Source organism: Schistocerca gregaria, chromosome 5 (assembly GCF_023897955.1).
Source record: "Schistocerca gregaria isolate iqSchGreg1 chromosome 5, iqSchGreg1.2, whole genome shotgun sequence".
Lineage (NCBI taxonomy): Eukaryota > Metazoa > Arthropoda > Insecta > Orthoptera > Acrididae > Schistocerca > Schistocerca gregaria.
The window spans coordinates 376,412,482-376,434,291 of NC_064924.1; the positions used below are offsets into that span (position 1 = coordinate 376,412,482).

At 39.0% G+C, this 21,810-nt stretch overlaps 1 protein-coding gene across 1 annotated transcript in view; it reads left to right on the top strand.

Moving 5' to 3' along the window:
- Positions 1-7,549: 7,549 nt before the first annotated feature.
- The window catches only part of LOC126272021 (heparin sulfate O-sulfotransferase), a 77,676-nt gene continuing 63,415 nt past the window's right edge, over positions 7,550-21,810 (top strand). Inside the window, exons 1-3 of the mRNA XM_049974515.1 lie at positions 7,550-7,983; positions 8,062-8,291; positions 15,192-15,277. Coding sequence (XP_049830472.1) covers positions 7,854-7,983; positions 8,062-8,291; positions 15,192-15,277 — 446 coding nt within the window. The 5' untranslated portion in view covers positions 7,550-7,853. The remainder of the gene's footprint in view (positions 7,984-8,061; positions 8,292-15,191; positions 15,278-21,810) is intronic.

Consider the following 21,810-nt stretch of genomic DNA (forward strand, 5'->3'; position numbering starts at 1 on the left):
GCATCCGAAACATGCTACCCAACGTGCAACAAATGCCTTTGATATTGTCTTGGCTGCTACATGTCTCACTGGTACAGCCTCTGCCCAACTAGTGCAGCTATCCACTGCCATGAGCAAGTATTAGCAACCCTCTGAGGGTGAAAGTGGATCCATTAAGTTGAGGTGAACGTGACTAAACCTCGCTGGCGCACCTGCAAAATTTTCGAACTTTGCATGAAAATGTCATCCTACTTTACAACATTGACACTGAAGGCACAAGTGACTCCAATTTGGCCTGCTAAGCTGTGGACACTGTCAAAAGGCACTTTGTGGAATCACTGTATAATGCAGGGCCATGGCCTCTGTTGTGATACGTCGCACCATATTTTGATCTTGCTTCTTGGCACTTCTATTTGTTCCATTCGCAATCCTGTGTGCCTATCCCTTAGTAAGTCTTACAACTCTTGATCCCTCTCTTGTACTGTGGCGTGATCGTCATAATTTAAGATGTTAACTAAGCTGCATAAAATAACCGACGACTATGTTCCCAGCACCTCTAATATGTCGTAGCTCCATAATGAACTGGCTGGTGAACTCTAAGTGTCGGAACTGTAGTTGTGAACATTTGTCGCTGATGTTGTGGAGGCTGACACAACAGGTTTGTGATCCATGAACATTGTCATTGGTCGGACTTCAATGTAAGGGCGAAAATGTCTCACACTTTCATATAACGCCAATAACTCCCTATCATAAGCACATAATTTTGTCTGTCTGTGCTGTAGCTTCTTTGAAAAAAAAGAACAAAACACAAAGACATCCAATGTCCATTTACTTCTTGGTATCATGCTGCTCCAATCGCGATCCAGCAGATATTATCAGCAGTAGTTTGGCCTGGAGTGGTGTCTGTCAGCTATGGGTTGGATGAACTACACGACCGTGTTTTCATATTGGAGTCCGTCCATAACTCCAAGTTCTGCAACTTTTTCCATTGTGGTTCTTAACTCTTGGAGTTCCCCACCGATGTCCTATGATTATCGACAAGAAGCAGCGATACAATTCGTAATCGGCTCCTCCAAACACCACAATGTGTGTGTGTGTGTGTGTGTGTGTGTGTCACCTTTTGTTTTGATGCTACTATTTGTCCCTGCTACGCATGTCACAGTAGTTGACTCCAATGTGACATATGCTCTATAAGCTACTTGCAGTAATTTAACCATCGTTAGTTCTTTATACGCTCCTAACATCAATTGTACTTGAAACGGAACCTGTTGTCGCCAGATATGTAGCAGCAACTCATTAGATATTACGCTATCGCTCGCAAACGTCTCCAGACTTTCGACGGGTTTCTGTTTCTATGTTTCTCCTGGTAAAGCACTTGTGAAAGCCTCTGCTCAGGTAACTTCGTGCAGTGAGTGATTAGTAAAGTCTTCAGCACGAGGTATGCTTGTTGATGAGGTGGGTGTAGAATCACATCGGAAGCTACTATCGTCGCTCTCTGCTTCAAATTGCTAACTGCCAGCATAAATTGTTCACAGTATTCTGAGTTCCGCTGTTGTGCGAGAATGTTTTCCAAGATCGCAAACCATATGTCCGGTTGTGTGGGCTAAAATGGAGGTGGTCGCAATTGTAGGAGGGGCGCACTTGACACTAGCGAATAGGCACGCAGAAAATATCTGGCGCGGTTCTGCACTCGTGGCGCAGCCGTTATCACTGATATTTGTGATCTCGTCACGCCCATCTTGCTGTCGTTTCTCAGCATCGACAATTGTAAAACTTCAATCTCTTGTTGTAGGTGCCGGCTGTCGTCACCAGTGTTTCGTAAAAATTTATTTGTGCCTTCCATGCTTAACAGATATAATCCGAAAAATGTTATTGCGACTTAAGCCATTTTGTTTTCAGGGTAATCAGTTATACAGGTCAGAAATCAAACCCACATGTACTTTGAGACTTTTTTTCTTTGTTAGCTTACTGTGCAACTAACAGCTCTACATGAAACTGAAGAATAAACATCCAACTCTCGAAATCAGTTACTCTTCCAAGGAATAAACAATGCACTTCACTGGTCAGTCTCTTATTCCCTAAGAGTCTTCTCTTAGTGTTGTACAATATTCTGTTGCACTACATTGTATTTTATTCGTCTCGTAACATATATTTTATAGATCATCTCATCATACTGCACAGGAGTTATGTTAATTTTTATTTTATGATATACATAGTTATTTTAGTCTCTAACAGTATTTTTACAAGCGCACTTTTATGTTGAACACAATATTATCATTAAATTGTTTTCCTTATTATATACCAATACATACAGTCTAAATGTCTCAGAAATTAATTTATAAATACAGTGTTATATACAACACTATGAAATTAAATCATCAGACTGTTCAACTGATCATTTCATCACTCATAAATTTCTCCACTGAGTAATTGCATTTTTCGACTATAGTGTGTAGTTTTCTCTTCAGTGAACCTATTTTCAAGCTCACTACATGTCTAATCTTGCGTTTGTTGAAGATTTTCATTCCCTTGTGCTAGGGTGCCTGATACTGGTGTATTAAATGGTGTTTTGAAAATATTAAGTTTTCCTTGTATCTAGTGTTGTACACATGTTTGGAATGGTTTTCTTCAGTAAGCTCAGGATTACTGTGAAAAAGATGATACTCTCAAATATGTAAAATACGGAGACACGTCATATACTTAGATTCTTGAATAATGAGTGTCAGGATATACTTTGAGGGCAGCACACATTTGCTTATGATTATTTTTTGAAGTAGCAGGATTTGTGACCTTTGACTTGAATTCTCCCCAAAAATTAAGCCATACCTAACAACTGTGGTACGCCATTCCTCTACGAGTTATGTCTGTTTCCCCAGAGAGTATGTCTATTGCTAAATCAAGGCTGTTTAATTTAGTTGCAAAATAATCTATGTGTGCTTGGCAACTTAGATTTTTGTCCAAGTTTAGTCTCAGGAATTTAATGGACTGAGCTTCTTCCATAACTTGATTTTTATGTATGGTACCAGTTTTACTAGTTTTTATTCTTTGTTTTTAAATTCTGTAAACAGAATTTTTGAAACGTTATGTTTAGAAGAATTTTGTTGAAACTATGCATCTGGGTTGTTCAGTATGTTTATGACACTACAAAGAATTTTTCTTATTTTTCGTTTTTGAATAAGTCCTGAACTATCATCAGAAAACATGATTGATTCGGTTCTGATATTGAGAGGTAAATAATTTACATAAAAGAGAAACAAGATTGGCTCAAATATTGATCAATGGGGAACTCCTTGTAAACTGTATTCCACAAATACGTATAATTTATGGTGTTAAATGTTATCAGTACCCCTTGCTTCATGCTTGTCACATAAGATACCAGTCACTGCAGAACAGTTTTCCCAATGCCATATCTGTTTATTTTATGAAGCAGCAGGAGTAATTTACAGAATCAAATGCTTTTGTAAGGTTTCAGAAGATATCTGCCACTTCATAGATTTTGGCCGGTCATGAGCTGCTTTTTTATCAATAATTCATTAATAAGTTCAAAGTACTTTTTCCTTTACAGAATCAATATTGTTTTTGGGGACAACCTCATGTTTTGTGGTAACATGTGTTACATGGACTGCAGCTATATTTTCAGATACACTCCTGGAAATTGAAATAAGAACACCGTGAATTCATTGTCCCAGGAAGGGGAAACTTTATTGACACATTCCTGGGGTCAGATACATCACATGATCACACTGACAGAACCACTGGCACATAGACACAGGCAACAGAGCATGCACAATGTCGGCACTAGTACAGTGTATATCCACCTTTCGCAGCAATGCAGGCTGCTATTCTCCCATGGAGACGATCGTAGAGATGCTGGATGTAGTCCTGTGGAACGGCTTGCCATACCATTTCCACCTGGCGCCTCAGTTGGACCAGCGTTCGTGCTGGACGTGCAGACCGCGTGAGACGACGCTTCATCCAGTCCCAAACATGCTCAATGGGGGACAGATCCGGAGATCTTGCTGGCCAGGGTAGTTGACTTACACCTTCTAGAGCAGAGCACGTTGGATGGCACGGGATTCATGCGGACGTGCATTGTCCTGTTGGAACAGCAAGTTCCCTTGCCGGTCTAGGAATGGTAGAACGATGGGTTCGATGACGGTTTGGATGTACCGTGCACTATTCAGTGTCCCCTCGACCATCACCAGAGGTGTACGGCCAGTGTAGGAGATCGCTCCCCACACCATGATGCCGGGTGTTGGCCCTGTGTGCCTCGGTCGTATGCAGTCCTGATTGTGGCGCTCACCTGCACGGAGCCAAACACGCATACGACCATCATTGGCACCAAGGCAGAAGCGACTCTCATCGCTGAAGACGACACGTCTCCATTCGTCCCTCCATTCACGCCTGTCGCAACACCACTGGAGGCGGGCTGCACGATGTTGGGGCGTGAGCGGAAGACGGCCTAACGGTGTGCGGGACCGTAGCCCAGCTTCATGGAGACGGTTGTGAATGGTCCTCGCCGATACCCCTGGAGCAACAGTGTCCCTAATTTGCTGGGAAGTGGCGGTGCGGTCCCCTACGGCACTGCCTAGGATCCTACGGTCTTGGCGTGCATCCGTGCGTCGCTGCGGTCCGGTCCCAGGTCGACGGGCACGTGCACCTTTCGCCGACCACTGGCGACAACATCGATGTACTGTGGAGACCTCACTCCCCACGTGTTGAGCAATTCGGCGGTACGTCCACCCGGCCTCCCGCATGCCCACTATACGCCCTCGCTCAAAGTCCGTCAACTGCACATACGGTTTACGTCCACGCTGTCGCGGCATGCTACCAGTGTTAAAGACTGCGATGGAGCTCCGTATGCCACGGCAAACTGGCTGACACTGACGGCGGCGGTGCACAAATGCTGCGCAGCTAGCGCCATTCGACGGCCAACACAGCGGTTCCTGGTGTGTCCGCTGTGCCGTGCGTGTGATCATTGCTTGTACAGCCCTCTCGCAGTGTCCGGAGCAAGTATGGTAGGTCTGACACACCGGTGTAAATGTGTTCTTTTTTCCATTTCCAGGAGTGTATTTTGGATAAGATGAGACCCTATAGAGACAATGCTAATTTCCCATATTCTCTGTTGACCTTTTTTGTGTGTACTGAAGTTTGTCAGGGAAGTTGACTAGTTTAAATGATTGATTGATAATTAAAGGTGGAGGGTGTGCTATTTTATCACAGACAAATTTAATTATTTTGGTGATATTTGATCCTTCCTTACAGCATTTTTTCAAGAACAAATTATAATTTTTCACAGCCTCGGTTACATCTTTACTATCTGTAAGAAGCGTGGGGAGTCCCTATTCTGATCCAGGTCAAAAAAGTTTATACCGTTTTGATAAGTGATCGCCTCAATATTATAGTTTACTGCATTTATGAGAAACTCATTGAAGCATTAAGATATTCAAATGGGGTTCACAATAGTGTTGTTGTATTGCTTACATTTTTAAATTTCCTGGCAATTAACTGTTGTACATACATACGTACATCCATACATTAATACTTGTTCCATAGATCGTAAATACAACATTTGGAACATGTTGCTTTAACGCAAGTTGTCTTTACACAAAATAATTAATTTTTTAGCTAATTTGGATTTAATAATGGGTCATAGTGCCACAGACTTATTCATATGTCATAAAATAAACTTATCATTTGACTTTTTTGGCAGTTTTAACAATACTTTTAAATATAACTTCGTAATGTCTCACATATTTAATAAGGTCAGGGTTTTATTGTGTTTCAGCTCTTTATGTAGCTCTCTTTTTCTCTCACTAAATATTTTGAAGCATGGAGGAATTCAGTTCAGTTTACTTTTGACATTTTGGTGCCATTTTTGGCTGGGAATGAGATCACTGAATACAGCTAGAAAACTCCTTAAAAACTATCAAAGTTCTTGGCACACTATTATCTAGGTATCATCTTACGGCAGCTATCTTTTCAAGGAACAGGTTAAAGTTATTTTTGCAAAAGTTTCTTTTCATGTAACCTTCCTTAAAATTATTTATTATTATTATTTATTCCTAGCAGCTGAATAAACAATGCAGAATAATCAGAAATTCCTAAGCCTAAACAGACATTGTTTTCTCTCTCAAACATGCAGTTTGTTGACATATTGTGTATACAAGTAGCTGTATGGCCATTTTCTCTAGTGATTTAACAAAAATTTAGTTTTAAAGCAGAGTTCTGAATTAAGTCAATAAACTTTTTTGAGCTATGGTCATGACTTATCACATTTACATTGAAATCATGTGCTGTTATATTTTTCTTCCTTTCTTTGTTAACTTTATCTAGAAGACACTGGAATCTGAAATAGAAATCTATATTTATTGCAGCTACTTCGAGGGATTCTTAAACTGATATGACTATTTTGTTCATCTCTTTTACTTCAACACAACAGATTTTAAAAGAGTATTGCTCATGTAAGTACCAGTAATCAAAATCCGTTTTTATTCAATATGTTAAGCAGGTATCCACAAGTATGCATCAGCCTCTGTGAGATCTCTCTCCTCTACAAAAGCTTCTTGCTACACTGTAACATTTCAATATATTTAAAAATTTTACGGAGTCACTGATCAGTGTTCATTTAGGCAGACAGCTTTGCCAGTTTTGCTATCATTGAGGATAAATTGCAGTTTTGTTACTAGCTGCCTTCAAACATTTATATTCCAAAGCACTAAGTAATTTTTCAATTTTGTTTATCCTTCTAAGCACAACTTTTCATAGATTTCTCACCTCTGTCTTTCCTTCATACCAGCTTCTACTAAAAAAATCCTTCAGATGCCATTGTGATTAAATTCCTTTCATGTTAAGGAGGTAAATGACTCCTATTGCTTCTTCTTTTGTCGTTGCTATTTCTTCTTCTGCTATTGCCGTTACTTCTTCCCTTGTTGCTTGTGCTTCTGATGATAATGGTTCTGTTTCTGGGAATGATGATGCCTGCTGCTGCGGCCATTGGCGATTGTGGCCCTGCTGTCTTCATTGATGATGTTGGTTCTGCTGTTGGTTGGGATGATGATGTTGCTTCTTCTGTTGTTGCTGTTGCTTCTCGTGATAATGGTTTTGCTTCAGTCGATGCTCGTTTTGCTACCACTGATGATGGCTCTGCTATACCAGCTGATGGTGATGGTTCTGTTCCTGATAATAATAGTGGTTCAGCTGTTTTTACTTGTCCTTTTGCTATCTTCTGATGCCCTCAGTAATAGAGGAGAGTTTAATCTGTTTCCGAAGGTCAATTTCTTAAGAAAACAATTTTCAAAGTAGCTTATGACTATACATTGTGTTTTTCATTTCCACCAGGGGTGCTGTGCGTTTCTTTCCAGTCTGTACTTCGCAGCTGTGTGGAAACACAATATAACATTTCAGGGCTTCAGTAAATCTATAATCTTCACTCAGACAATAAGTTTTTGGGTGAGCAACATTCCTTCTTGTGTGAACACATTTTACGGTGACGTCGCCTTTCGTTCTGATTATTCTGATTCTGATTCTGTGAGAATCGATGTTGAAAGCAACTTGTCCGTGTAGGTCCAAAGATCTTTATTATCTTCAGTGCCTGTGATTGTTTGTTTCTGATCAGCTGTTTACTATTGTGTTGATATGATACAGACGTGGTGGTGTTTGAACTGCATACATGTTTTGGATCGAGAATTGTCTGTGAAATATTATACGTGACAGCATCTTATGTGGAAAGCAAGAGCTTCATTAAAGAAATGTGTAGACAGCTGTTTGAATGTAACTATCTCGTTCACCGACAGTGAAAATGTTGTGACACGTAATGAACGCGAACGAACATTATCGCGGGATTTACATGAAATACGTTTCGTGTTCGTTCAATGCAAAGGATGATACAGAGGGTTACTGTCGGAAGAGTGCTATTATTTGGCGCTTTGCTGAGTTTTGTTATTTTTGTACTTCTTTTTGAGTCTCAAATTCTACAAGTGAGAGAGAGTACTAAGGATTTAGGTAAGAACAGTGGAATAATGGACTTCGTATGGTAATTCTTTATGTTGTAATAACGACATATTACCTTGATCTTTACAGAATATCTTGTAGCAAGTCTTCACCAAAGAAATGTTGAGAATCATCGAATTTTCGACAATAGACCAGAAGAGTCAATGCTTACGGACATGGTCATTATTTATAACCGTGTACCGAAAACAGCTTCAACCAGTTTTGTTGGCGTAGCATACGAGCTTTGTAAACAAAATGGATTTCATGTTCTTCATATTAACATTACAGCTAATATGCATGTACTGACGTTGGCAAATCAGGTAAACATTATTTCCCATTTTTATGAATGTTAATAATACTAGTTCACTGAATTGATGAGCTGCAAGCAGTAGTGTGTGTGATGAATGTTGTACAGTATCCACTTAGTTGATATGTTTGGAATTTGTCTGCACAACTAATAGAGTTAGTTAGAATAATAAAATGTTCCTCATCTTTGTAACTGTCAGTCTTTTGGGTGCCATTCTGCCCACTCTGCCGTGATATATGTCATGTGTCTCTCATTTACCGATAGTTTAATATTAACGTAATGGAGTATTATTCCGGATGATCAGCCATCCACAGATGTGGATGTAATTTTCATTGAATTCTAGGGAAGTGTGTTCGGCCAATCACTGTTTGTCATGTATATTAAGGATTTAGTGGATAACATTAATTACCGTCTCAGATTTGTCACAAAAATTGTAGTTATCTGTGGCTATAATGTGGTACTAGAGTCTCCTTGAAATCTTGGTTATGGTGACAGACTGATCTGTAGCATAGCCTTAGGTCTGGGCTAGGTTGGAATCTGATAATTTGTTTAAGAGTGAATTCCAACTATAGATTGTGGTTACAGAGTAATCTTTAGCAAAGCCTAATTTTTACATGGATGCCATATTTAATGCATTTTTTGCCAATGAGTAATGCAAGTTTCATCATTAAAAAAATCAGAAAAATTGTATTACCTAGTGGACAAGACTTCACCAAGCATTTTGATGCATATTGTCTATACATAATGTGTGCCAGTATCTGGAAGTAACAATGTAGAGACATATTAATTTCAAGTGTTGTATGGGTTCAGTTGTAGTTAAAGCATTAACAAAGTTATATTTATGAGTAAAATACTGGGGAACTGTAGGGCACAAAAAAAAGAGAGTGCCTAAAAATACTTACACAATCCGCAATGAGGGCAGACAGCAAAGGACGGTGATGTGAATACTTACAGTCTTGTTTGGCTTGTGGGAAAGAGTAATGGATATGCTAAAAGATCTCAACTGACATAAGAAAGTGTCATATATCTCATTAAAAAATCGCTTGTAAAAATTTAAGGTTTCCAGGGTAGAATCTATTGATTTTTCAGTTTCCCATGTATCACTCACATAGAAACAGTAAATTCATCACAATAAACCTTTGTTTACATCTCTATTCACAAAAACTAGTGTTAACAAGCGAAGTAGTAGCTTTCTCATTTATGCAGAGATAAGGGGGGGGGGTGGGGGGGGGGGAGAATTGAAGACACAAAACTGACACCAAATGCAGTCTCAGGCTTGAACCCTACAAACTTTCAATTTTAATGATTCAGTGGATATTGCATATTGGCATGTTGGCCAGTTTTCTCCCTGTAACCCGTTCCAGGTGTTGATGTTCGTCTATTGGTAATTGTTAGCTCTTCACTCAAAGCCTGTTGTTGAGATCCCCATTATTTTGGAATGTGATTGTGATCACCAGCTTGGGAATCATGTCTTGAATTTTAGTCCTCTCAGGACCATGTTTTGCATTGAATGCCCATGCTATATGCCTGTGCTGTCTGCTTCCACCAGGAAGATTTTGTATGTGTGCTCAGCAAACTGCATGAGTAAATGTGCTGCAGATACTGTTCTGTTGTGTAACAAGTCTTTAGTATTACCAAAATAATGACCAATATTTAACAGGGTGGATGGTGAGTGGAAGGCTGCGTGTGGTTGTGACCATTCACATATTGATGAACCATTAACCATTGGATAACCTTATTTGCAAGACAAATCTTTCAAACAGAACTTGGACAATTTAGATATGCAGAAGTTTAAAGCTTATTTCGCACCTAATAAATCCAACCTGAATAATCTTGGAAAATTGTTAAATTTTAAGATAAGTGTGGGGTGAAAATAAAATTAGCTGGCACCAGAAAGGATCATGGAAGAACACCACAAACCCATGTTTTAAAAAGTCAAAGGCAATTATAGCAGCATTGTGTGAATGACTGCTGGTATCAGTCACTTTATACTGCCACTCTAGTAATTCGTAAGCAACGGGCTAGGCACATTTCCTGGACCAGGCACTGTCCATATTCAGACCCACAGTACGACACAGTTGTACAGACAAGGGTTTGTTAATTGCTGAAATGATCATTCAGAAATAGCTCTAAGTATGTCATTCGCAGTTTGCCAGTTATTAATAATGTCCTAGCAGCTGGCACAGTTCAGGATCTAAATCTCCTCAATACTCCATTAACAATAAAATCACTTTCTGTGTCTTACTGTTTGAATAATTCAAAAGACAGTTAAGTTCATGTAGAAGTGGAAGGTAATAATCCTCCGGTCGCAAAGCAGATTTAGAATATGGGTGGCATACATGAACTGCCAGGCTGAAACGGATGAGACATTTAACTACTTGCAGTTCACATAAAAGTTCAATTTCCAACAGTTCTGATAACATGTGATCTTAATGTTTCTGACGATCCTTCACAAGATGTCTGTACATTGTCATTTGAGGCTCACATTTACATTTGCAGTTAACAGCACAACACAATCCATCGGGAAACTTGGCACTGACTTATTCACTGATAGTGACACACACAGCTGACAAAAACTAATGAGTAAATGAATCCCTGAGGCAGCACTGGGATTGCTTATATAACCTCACAAAGCAGAACGAACAGTTCCAAACTGTCAGTGCATCTGACTCAATGCTCTAAAAAAAAGCCATCTCAGAACACTAAATTAGTAATAACTTCCTGAATTGGGATTATATTGACTCTCTGATTTTTTCCTGGTGTAGGTTCCGTGATTAACGAACATTTTATTTTTATATCTTAATAAATATTGTTGCAGTATTTTTTCAAACAGAACTTTAAAGAGGACTTTACCCTGTGAACTGTCCATTTGCTCTTTGCTGTTCCCTTTTTCAATTTATCAATCTTCTTGAAAAAGATTTCTGTTACATGTTAAGAACATCATCAGTGAAAATATACACTACTGTAAATATCCTGAATGTGTTGAAAAAGTTCCTGCAGGGGGGGGGGGGGGGGGGTTGATTATTATGTCTGCATATCCGTGTCTGAACTCTCTGCAATGTGAGAATAATGCATAGGCCCACTGTGCAAACCACCATACTGTGCCTGCTGTAAGGACCTTGTACCACTACTAGTCATTCCCTTTCAAGTTCCACTTGTAGATGGAGCGAGAGAAAACTGACTGACTGGATGCCTTCATGTGAACCCAAATTTCTCTTGGCTTGTCTTTGCAATCCTGTCAACATATGTGGAAAGGTCGTAAGATCATTGTACAGTCAGCCACAAATTCTCTCAAATTTCTCAACAGTGTTTTGTGAGAAGAATATTGTCTTCTTTCCAGTGACTCCCATTTGAGTTCATGGCACATTTCTATAACTCATGTTGATTTGATCTACAGGTAACAAATCCAGCAGCGTGTGTCTAAATTGCTCTGACATCTTCATTTAATCTGCCCTCCACAAACAGTCGAGCAGTACTCAAGAACAGGTCTCACTATGCTGCCTATATGCTGTCTCCTTTTTAGATGAGCTTCACCTTCCTAGAATTCTCGTAAGTTGGCCAGTTGCCTCCCCTTCACCATCTTGCATCATTTTTGTCTAAATATTTAATCAACTTGATTGTGCGAAGCAGCACCCTGCTAATACTGTATTTGAACTTTACACGATTGTTTTTCGTATTTGTCTGCATTAACTTACATTTTTCTACATTTAAAACAAACTGCCACACCAAACTACAGTCTCACCAGCAAACAGTCACACATTGATGCTCACCTATCCGTCAGGTCATTTACATATATGGAGGACAAGAGCACTCCCATCATGCTTCTTTGTCTTTCATGAATACTCACCATTCATGACATGTCTTCCAGTAATTTCTTCAGAATATTATTCCAGATGCAGCAAAAAATGTCGAAGCTAGTTACATACTCAATCTTTGAGCAATGCAGGAATGCCGTGTTGCTGCCCCAGGCAAGGTCTTAGCAGAGATGGGACATGTCTTTGCCTTCATCTGACCTAATATTCGATATCACATGTGTATCTGCACCTTGTGGGTGATTCTGCCCTATAGTGTAGTTTGTATTTATGTTGTTAGCAATGGGTGTGAAATGAAAATTAGAGAAAGGCTGAAACACATTACAGAGCAGCAAATAGTGTACTTCTCTCTAATATCTCCAACGGTGCTACCGATCTTGACATCCCCGTCTGATAGTCAAGTCATCAAAAGTAGTGTATACTCCCTCAGTCTATGAGTCACTACAGATGATTAGCAAATGCGTACTGAAAAGGGGAAGTAATTCATTCTGTATGTCACATACTTATAGACTTCATCACTCAAAATGTGGAAAGAGTCAGAAAGCTACCATTCATATGGAGTACCATATAACTCAGCATTTGATAACAAATATCTCTCTCAAAAGAAGTGTCACATAGTATTTAAAATCAAATGTGCAGAATGATAATTAAAAACAAACGTCAGTTAATAGAGGTATCAAGGGCAATATTACATAGACAGACAGTTTTCAGTGAGGGATGTTATGAGAGAATGAACACTTCATAAATTTAACATGTAATGAAAAATGATAAGTCTTTGTTAGCGAAAAGTCCATGATCATCCAAATTGAACTAATGACAGTTTGGGAAACAAATTAGTGAAATCTGAGATGCAAAATGTTATACAACAAATATAAGTTACCCATATCAGAGGAAAGTGTGGAAAATTGCACACAGGTGGGTGAGATACTTAGCGTCCTCTAATAATATCATGAGAAAGTGTGTGTGAATAAGAAATTTTAGTTCAGTGTTGTAATTAATCTTAAACTTCGACCTGACTTGAGTTAATTTTTATACTTAAATTATATAATCAACATAAAAAGATAATTTTGCATTTATTTGATTTCCAAAACACTATTTTTCTGATAATATAGTTTTATTTTTTATGACAATCCATTTAGCAACATCGATCTTGAACAATGAAAATTAATAACTACAATTGTTAATGTAAATGAGTCAAAAACCACTTTACAGTGAAATTAATATTGTGATGCTTTAGTTTTTGTGTAAACAAAAATTTCTGTTTTCATTTTTAATTTTTTTTATTTTATCATTGATAATTATATCGACAGTTATACAAGACAGGATGCTGATAATTTTTATATTGTCAAAATTTGCAACTTTCATGATTAATTATTAGGTGCATAAATCTTTATAAAAATAATTATTTCCAGAAAACATTATATAAATTATACATGAAAAGTATGTAGGTTGTAACTTAAATAATGGCAACATTGCTGTGGAGACACTATGCAATGGAATCTACTATTGTCGCTGATAACACACATTGTTGACATACCTACCTTACCTCCAAGCAAATGGACTCACCCGTCCCACATCACTGGCATGTGCACAATCGAGGGAAACACAGTCTCTTGTGAGCGAGTGGTCAAACATAACAGTGTCACTATGTTTTCGAAACAGGAACAACGGAGATGGATCAAGATTGAATTTACCAGAGGTCATACAGCATGACAGCGTCATCAAGGGCTTAAAGAGGCATGTGAGGAACTGGCATTACCATACAGAACAGGGGCACATTGATAAGAGCCTTCAACGAAGGTCAGCAAACAATGGCAGACATGCATCGGGCAGGTCATCCTAGCATCTCTCACAAAGAAGTGCATGCTGTTGCCGCATTAGTACACAGTGATCGATGCCATATGATTCATGAGTTTGCCCATGAAACTGGATTAGTGCATACGACTGTGCACCGCATCCTGTAGGAACGCCTGGGCAAGCGAAAAAGTGCATCACGGTGGGTTCCGCATGACTTCAGAACTGTTCCAGAGATTTGACAGGCAGTAGATCGCTCCATTCGCACCATCAACAGAACAGGATCTGCTAACAGTACATGGTTGCATCACGGTTGGTTCCGCATGACTTCAGAACTGTTCCAGAGATTCGACAGGCATTAGACCGCTCAATTCGCACCATCACCAGAACAGGATCTGCTAACGGTATACTACACCTTCCACATCGTTGGCAATGGGTTCTACACAACACTGGTTACTACCTTGAAGGACAGTAACAGGTGCAAACATGTAACTCTTTTTGTATTGATTGTGAATAAATAGTTGCCACTACTTAAGTTCCAACCCTCATGATTTCAGTTAAGATAGTCGTCGTAAAATTCATCCTGTTCTAATAGGATCGGGAAGCAATGTACATAAAAATTTTATTAACTTATGACTATTATCTCTTATACCTAGTCTTCTGTGATTTAAATCTCAGCCTCATATACTGGATGATTCAGGAGAAATGTCACATGACATGTGAGGTGATTCAACATCTGAAAATAAACTGAAAAAGTCCTATGAACATGTGTCCGCCTTTCTGTTGTTACGGGACTGGAGCAGGTTGAAGACTGCACACATCCATAAATGAATATAAGGGCAATTGTGAATATGACTTAATAAAATACAGCTCAGTTCTTAAGTAAAAAACCAAATGTCTTATCTTGTGTGAATGGTACATCTGTCTGTGACTATTTATTCATATAGACTATCACGAAATGTTTGTGTGTTTTATTAGTTGTAGCAGATAATTTTGGAATATTATTAAGACATTTGTAATGTACCGAACATTTGGAGCTACCAGTTTCCATAAATACATTGGAACAAATCCTAAGAGAACTTCATTTGAAAAAAACTTTTGTACATTTTCTATCATAATAACTAAAAAGAAATTGAACATGTTTACTTTTTGTGAGAAAATAAGTTATTTATTTGGGGAAAAGAGAGAGAGATAACTAAATAAATAGACCTTAGAATGTAATTATATCTGTTTCTATCCTATAGCTTGTATGCCACTTTGTGGAGAATTCCTGTTTATATTTACACTTTCTTCTTCTTCCTTTACAGTTGCAGTTTGTACAAAATATTTCATACTGGAATAGTATAAAGCCAGCATTTTATCATGGTCACATGGCCTTTTTAGATTTTGGAAGGTAATTAGTTTTATGTGCTATTGTCTTACATAATTATTTCATATTGCTATGTGTACTGAAAAATCTTTGTTGTTTCTCACATCAGGTACTTTTTATTTTATGTTTATAGTTGAATGCATGGTATCTTCAGTTTTTTTGCGGGTGTACACATTTGTTGGTATCAGATTTGCATTCTGTAGGAATTCTCACTTTGTTTCTGTATATCTAATCTCTGTTTTGCACTGTTAATTACTTGTCTGGCTTCTGTGATCAAATACTGTGTACAGTTTGTGAATGCCCTATCACTGTATATAGCAGAAGAGAAACTGCATACAAAATCAGTAATTACATAGTGAAAATTCCCTAACAAGTGAGATGGCATACTGACTGTTATACTTGACTATCATTGAATTGGAGTTGGTTTCATATTCCTCCCAGGCTTGTCTGTTTCTTTCGTAAGTTAGTTGAGATGGCTGTCAGAACCCGTACTCACTTCCTTCCACCCTCCTTCTCCAAATGAATCAACAGCTGATTTCTAATGCCCCTGTTGTCAATGAAATGTTGAAGTTTAACCTTCCTTCCTAAAATGTTTTGTGTGAGGTACCTTCAAGTTATTTGGTCCCATAAATTTTTCCTCCAGAAACTACCTATACCAATTAGTTTAAACTTGTCCATTTTTTGTGGATAGTTCTCTGTACACACACACATCTTCACAATGTTGACATCAAGATTTCATAACAGCTGCAAATACCTCTTTTGATTTCCCATTGGAAATTCACTGATGTTATTGTCTGTTCCAAGTAGAAAACTGGATATTAAGGGGGAAAAAATTATCATTGGAAAAAAACAGAGATCATGGGAGCTGACTCACTGTTCCAAAGTGATTTATATGAAGAAATGTCTGTCAGGAGTGCCCATCAGTTGCTCTGCACTAGCAGTAACTTAAAATTTCTTTGGTGGTGGGTGAGTCACTGGGTTTTTACATTGTGTCTACTACCTCTTGCCTCAGAGTTCAAAGGCAATATGCATGTCTCATCCTTTGTGACAGTTGATAAGTGGAAAGGTTAGTCCATGCCATCACGACATGTCAACATCGCCTGAGTAATTGCCAACTGTTCTGCCTTCTGTTTGTTTATCAGAGCCCCATTTTGAATATACTTCATACATCTTACATTTTAAGTTTTTCTTGTAGGATGGTGTGCACAGTTCCCATTGAAATTCCTGCTTTGGTGGCAACATCTCTTGCACCTAACTGTCAGTCTCCCATACCCATTTGCTCCTGTCATGAAATTATGTAGTCAGTTACGCTGCTGCACTAGTTTGTAGTGCCATGGCATTCGGCCTTCTTTGAATTGTCCCAGCTGTGCACAAACAAATATTATTAAGCTAAATTGATCAAGTGGCCGGAGTTGGAGGTTTCTATCTACAGCTTCAAGGAGCAACAAAAATTTTATTTTCAGTATTTCATATAATTATTTACCAAATTTAAAATTCTGTTGTAGTCTCTTCATTAAGAAGTATAACCTTATGTTAAAGATTTAACCCAGTAAGACAAGATTAAGGTTAAAAACTGTTTATATGTGTTGATACAGTCTAACTTGCTGTGTGCAAATTACCCAGACTATATTCTTCCAGTGTTTGAGAATAAGAGTATGTAACAACTTCCAACAAACATTAATTTCAAATCTTTTAGAAACTTTTCTTGCTGACAATTTCCACAAAATAATGAAAGGGAGAAAGTTCATCACTTACTAAATTTTTGTTATTGTTGTATTTAGACATTAGCATTAGGCAAAACATTTTAATTTATTACTTATGTACTGCTACCTGCATCCCCAAAAGTCAGGGCACCCTTAACAATTTAGAGAAATCATGTGAAACCTAAATCTGATTAGCCTGAACAGGATTTGAACCATATTCCTCCTGAATTTGAGTCCAGCATTTTAACACTCCTCCCACCACTTCCCACCCAATCTCCCTCTACCACACACACCAGTGTCTATGAGCTATGTAGATGGGAATTGTCCGTGTAGCTAATCTTTTAATCCCTCAAATCTTCCTGTCTGTCTTCACTACCCTCCAACCGTGCCCCATCCCACCACGCCTCCAATAGTCCCCATGACCCCCACAACACTCATTTTTACATTCACATTCTCCCCTCTGCAGTCTCTCGTACTCTGGCTTATTTACCTCTCCCATTTCATTCTTGGATGTCATTCTGCTCTACATGTAACTCCCTCTGCCTGCACCACTTCCCTGTCGCGTGCACTTGCTGCCTCTCTCTCCCAATCTTCAGCAACCCTTCCCTTCAACCCTTCCTCCCACTTCCAGCTTCCCTTCTCCCCTTTCCCCATCAATATGATACAGCCCCCCTCCCCCTTCTCATCAAGCTGCAATGACTGCACAGTGTAGTCAGCCAGGACACTTTATTGCTCTGCAGGTGCGTGTGTGCATGTGAGTTCTTAGCAGCATTTTCACCTTTTTTGTGTAGGCATCAATGCCTTAACTATACAGCAACTTGTTACATTTACTACTTTCATTATGTGTATTCCACCAAGGGTTCCTGTTACCACATTTAGAAACCATACCTTGCTTAAGTGAAGATAGCAATTAATCTGATTCTTTTTTAGGTGTTCCATTTCGGTTTTGTTTACCACTTGCCATTAAAATCTGCCCTACAGGCACAAATTCTTGGTGAGTCATGCACTAGCAGCTGAAGAGCATAATAAACATTGTTTTGACCTTTCATTTAGCAGCTATTGCCCATGTTTTGTTGCTAATGTTGATAAATATTAGGAAACTAGAAATGGCCTGTACTATTTCAGTAAAATTTGCGTTAGCATCAATTCGCGACTTCTTCTGCACTTAGTTGAGAAAATTTGTTACAAATATTGCACTCAGTGTTGCTTCCCCAGATCATCCAGCCTGATTTGTGTGAACGACAGTTTTCTTAATATGTGACTACTCTGCTGCCATTCAACTTGTCAAACATAGTTTATCCTGGAGAAAATCCTGCACATATGGCACATGCTTCGTCGTGCAAAGATCTTCAGTTCTTGAGACGTCATTCAGTGACTCTGAGCCCTTGCTAATTTCTGTGGACTGCTCAGACACAGTCATCCCAGTACACACTCTTCATGATTTCACATGTTGCTAATATGAGTTTGCCACATAATTGCTACACATTTCTTCATTGTTTAATAGTGAAGTGTGCAATACACAGTGGCAACAAGAACCACTGTATAGTTTGTATAGCAGATTCCACATTTACAGAGAAAATTGTCACTCAGCAAGACAGCCAGGACATAGTACTTTCAATTACTTGGAGGTTGGACTGGTATACACTGGAAAAATCATTCTGAGAACCTTCTGGATGAGCAGCGTAACCTCACAGGCGGCAGAAGGTTGAGTGCAACAAATTTTCTGCAATTTTGATAATTACAACAAATGATGATGATAATTATTGTAATAATAAAGCAGAAACAAACTCTTTGTGATAATTTGACTCTATTATGATTTAGTAAAATTAATGATTATACAAACCAGCATTATAAAATTCAGGTTTTCATATTCAGCTTTGATTGAATTTTGTAAAAAAAGATAAGATAAAGCTGTCATCAACCTGAAGGCTTGTTTGGAAAGCACAATGCTTTACTAGGCATGGTCCTGTTAAAGGTGGTATGTTGTTGCCTTATCCAGTCAGTTATTGATGGACCTACAGTTGAACATGGGCCCTGCATCATGTTGCAACCCAGCAGTTTTAGTATTAAAAACATTGCCATGGTAAAATAACGATAAGTGACAGATTAAAATCCAAGGACTGACTGGGGAGGAAACCCAAGACATCTAGATCCGTAGTCTGACACTTCACCATTGGGCCATCAAGCCATATAATTCAAGTTGAAGTAAAATATGCAGAATTACTGAATATGGTCACATTTAATCCACATGAGTTAGTGTTAATTCACCATGGGTCCAGTTAATTTAGTTGGGCTCTTGAGATTTTACATACATACTTCAGTCCCACCCCCACTGCTCCCCCCCATGAACCACTGAGCTTGATGTAGCAGAGTGACTTGCATTCCCCGACAATGCAAATAGCTAGGCCAATATATTGTTCCTGAAGAAGGGCAGCAGCCTTTCCAGTAGTTGGAGGAGAACAGTCCAGATGATTAACTGATCTAACACTGTAACATTAGTCAGCTTGACGTCACTGTGTTGGTAAGCAAACTATTGAAAACAAGGGGAAACTACAACCATCACATTTCCCGAGGACATGCAGCTCTACTGTGTGGCTTATTTATAATGGCAGCTTTTTTAGTAAAATATTCATGAGGTAAATTAGCCACCATTCAGGTGTCCGTGTGGGGACTACTTGCAGGAGGATGTTTCCATCACGAAAAACAAAACTGGTGTCCCATGGGTGTGTGTGGAATGTTGGATCGCTTTGTCGGGAAGCCTGGCCAGTGAATTTTAAAAGAGAAGGGGATAAGTTGAAGTTAGATATAGTGGGAGTTATGGAAGTGTGGCAACAGGAAGAACAAAATTATGATCAGGTGAGTACAGGGTCACTAACACAAAATCAAATTAGCATAATGCAGCAGTAGGTCTAATAATAAATAACAAAGTAGGAATATGAAAGAAGTAGAAATGTGGGTAGGCTACTATGAACCACATAGTAAGTGCATTATTGCATCCAAGATAGATGCAAAACCAACACCCAAGACAGTATACAAATTTATATGTCTACTAGTTTCAAAGCTAATGAAGAGATTGAAAGAATACATGCTGTGATAAAAGAAATTCAGTCAATGAAAAATACAGAATGGAATAAATATAACAATACTTGCAACATATAGGATGCATGGAGTTGCAAATGGGCACATTGAAAAGTAGACTGTTGGATATTCATCAGCTCTTCCACACAGTAAGTAGCAATCTATCACAAAAGAAATTATTCAGATACTTAAGGGAGATAATAATTTAACTGTATTGGAGGACTGGAATTTGAAAGTACAAAAAGGGATGGATTGGAAAAACAGTAGGCTAACATGAACTGGGGGAAAGAAATGAAAGAGAAAGTACCGTGGTAGAATATTGGATGGAGCACAATTCAATCATTGCTAGCACTTGGATTAAGAATCATTGTATACAAGGAAGAAACTTGGAGAGAATGGAGGGTTTCATATACATTATACAGCAGTAAGACAAAGATATAAAAAGTAAGACAGATATAAAAACCAGAATTTAGACTGCAATACATTTCCAGTTCCAGATGTTGACTGTGATCATAAGTTATTGATTATGAACTGCTAATTAAGACAGAAGATACTGCAGAAACGTTGGATATTAGGGAGATTGGATTCAGCTAGGTTGAAAGAACCAGAGGTTGTTGGACATTTGTAAGGGAGTATGGGGTATGAGTGATTAAAACTGGGGAAATGAATACAGCAGAATAAGAACGGTTAGCTTTGAGAGATGGAATAGCGAAGGTAACACAGGATCAAACAGGCAAAAAACAAGGCGCAGCAGATATTGTTGTACGATACACAAGACTGAATCCAACTGATGAAAGGAAACATAAAAATGCAGCAAATGAAGCAGGTAAAAAGGAAAATGTGATTGACAGAATGGCAAAGCAGGAATGGCCAGACAAGGAACTGAAGACTGTATATGCACATGACTATGAGAAAGGTAGATGGCGAAGGTCCAGGAAAATTTAAAAGTAACATTCAAGAAAGGTGATGTGTCTGTGAACATTAAGGCCTCTGGTGGCAAGCCAGTACTAACCAAAGAAGGGTAGGTGGGGTGATGTATGGAAAAGACAGGGTGAAGTGAAATTCATGCCCTCAGGCTTTGCAGCACAACTCCCCACATGCAGGCGATAAAAAAATCTCTCACAAAACCCCCCTGTGGGTCCGGGGGTTAGAATAGGCCCAAGGTATTCTTGCCTGTCGTAAGAGGCAACTAAAAGGAGCCTCACACTTTTCGGCCCTATGAGTTCAGGTCCCATTCTATGATTTGACCTGCCACTTTCAAAGTTCTACAGAAGTGCGTGCCATATGGGAAAGGACGCCTTATGTGGTGCAAAAGTTATCCATTGTGCCCTTAGATTTGATCTCATGAATCTCTTGTCATTGCTTTACATGTCCATCTGCAATTCAACTATTTGGGCGAGGACACTTTCCAGGATATGTCATCTTCTTCCATTGTCTCCTGTCCTCTTTCACCCCCATGACAATATTGGATTTCTTTGCATCCAATATTGTCCATTGTGATGGTGCCATCATGTACCCATTTGGTGGTAGCCCCCTGACAACACAGAGATCGCACTGCTGATGCCTGAGCTGTAAACTCCCCATGTATGGCAAGGAGTAGATGCCTGTCATCCTGGGGCATCAGGACTCCCAGCAATGGACATCATGCCAGTTGGCCTTTGCTGTGGCTGGGTGGCGCCCGTGGGGAGAGCCCCTAATCGAGTGGGTGGCATCAGGGCAGACGACCCAGAATGAAGCGGACTAAGTCGTCTCATGCTGGTGACCGTATGGCACCGG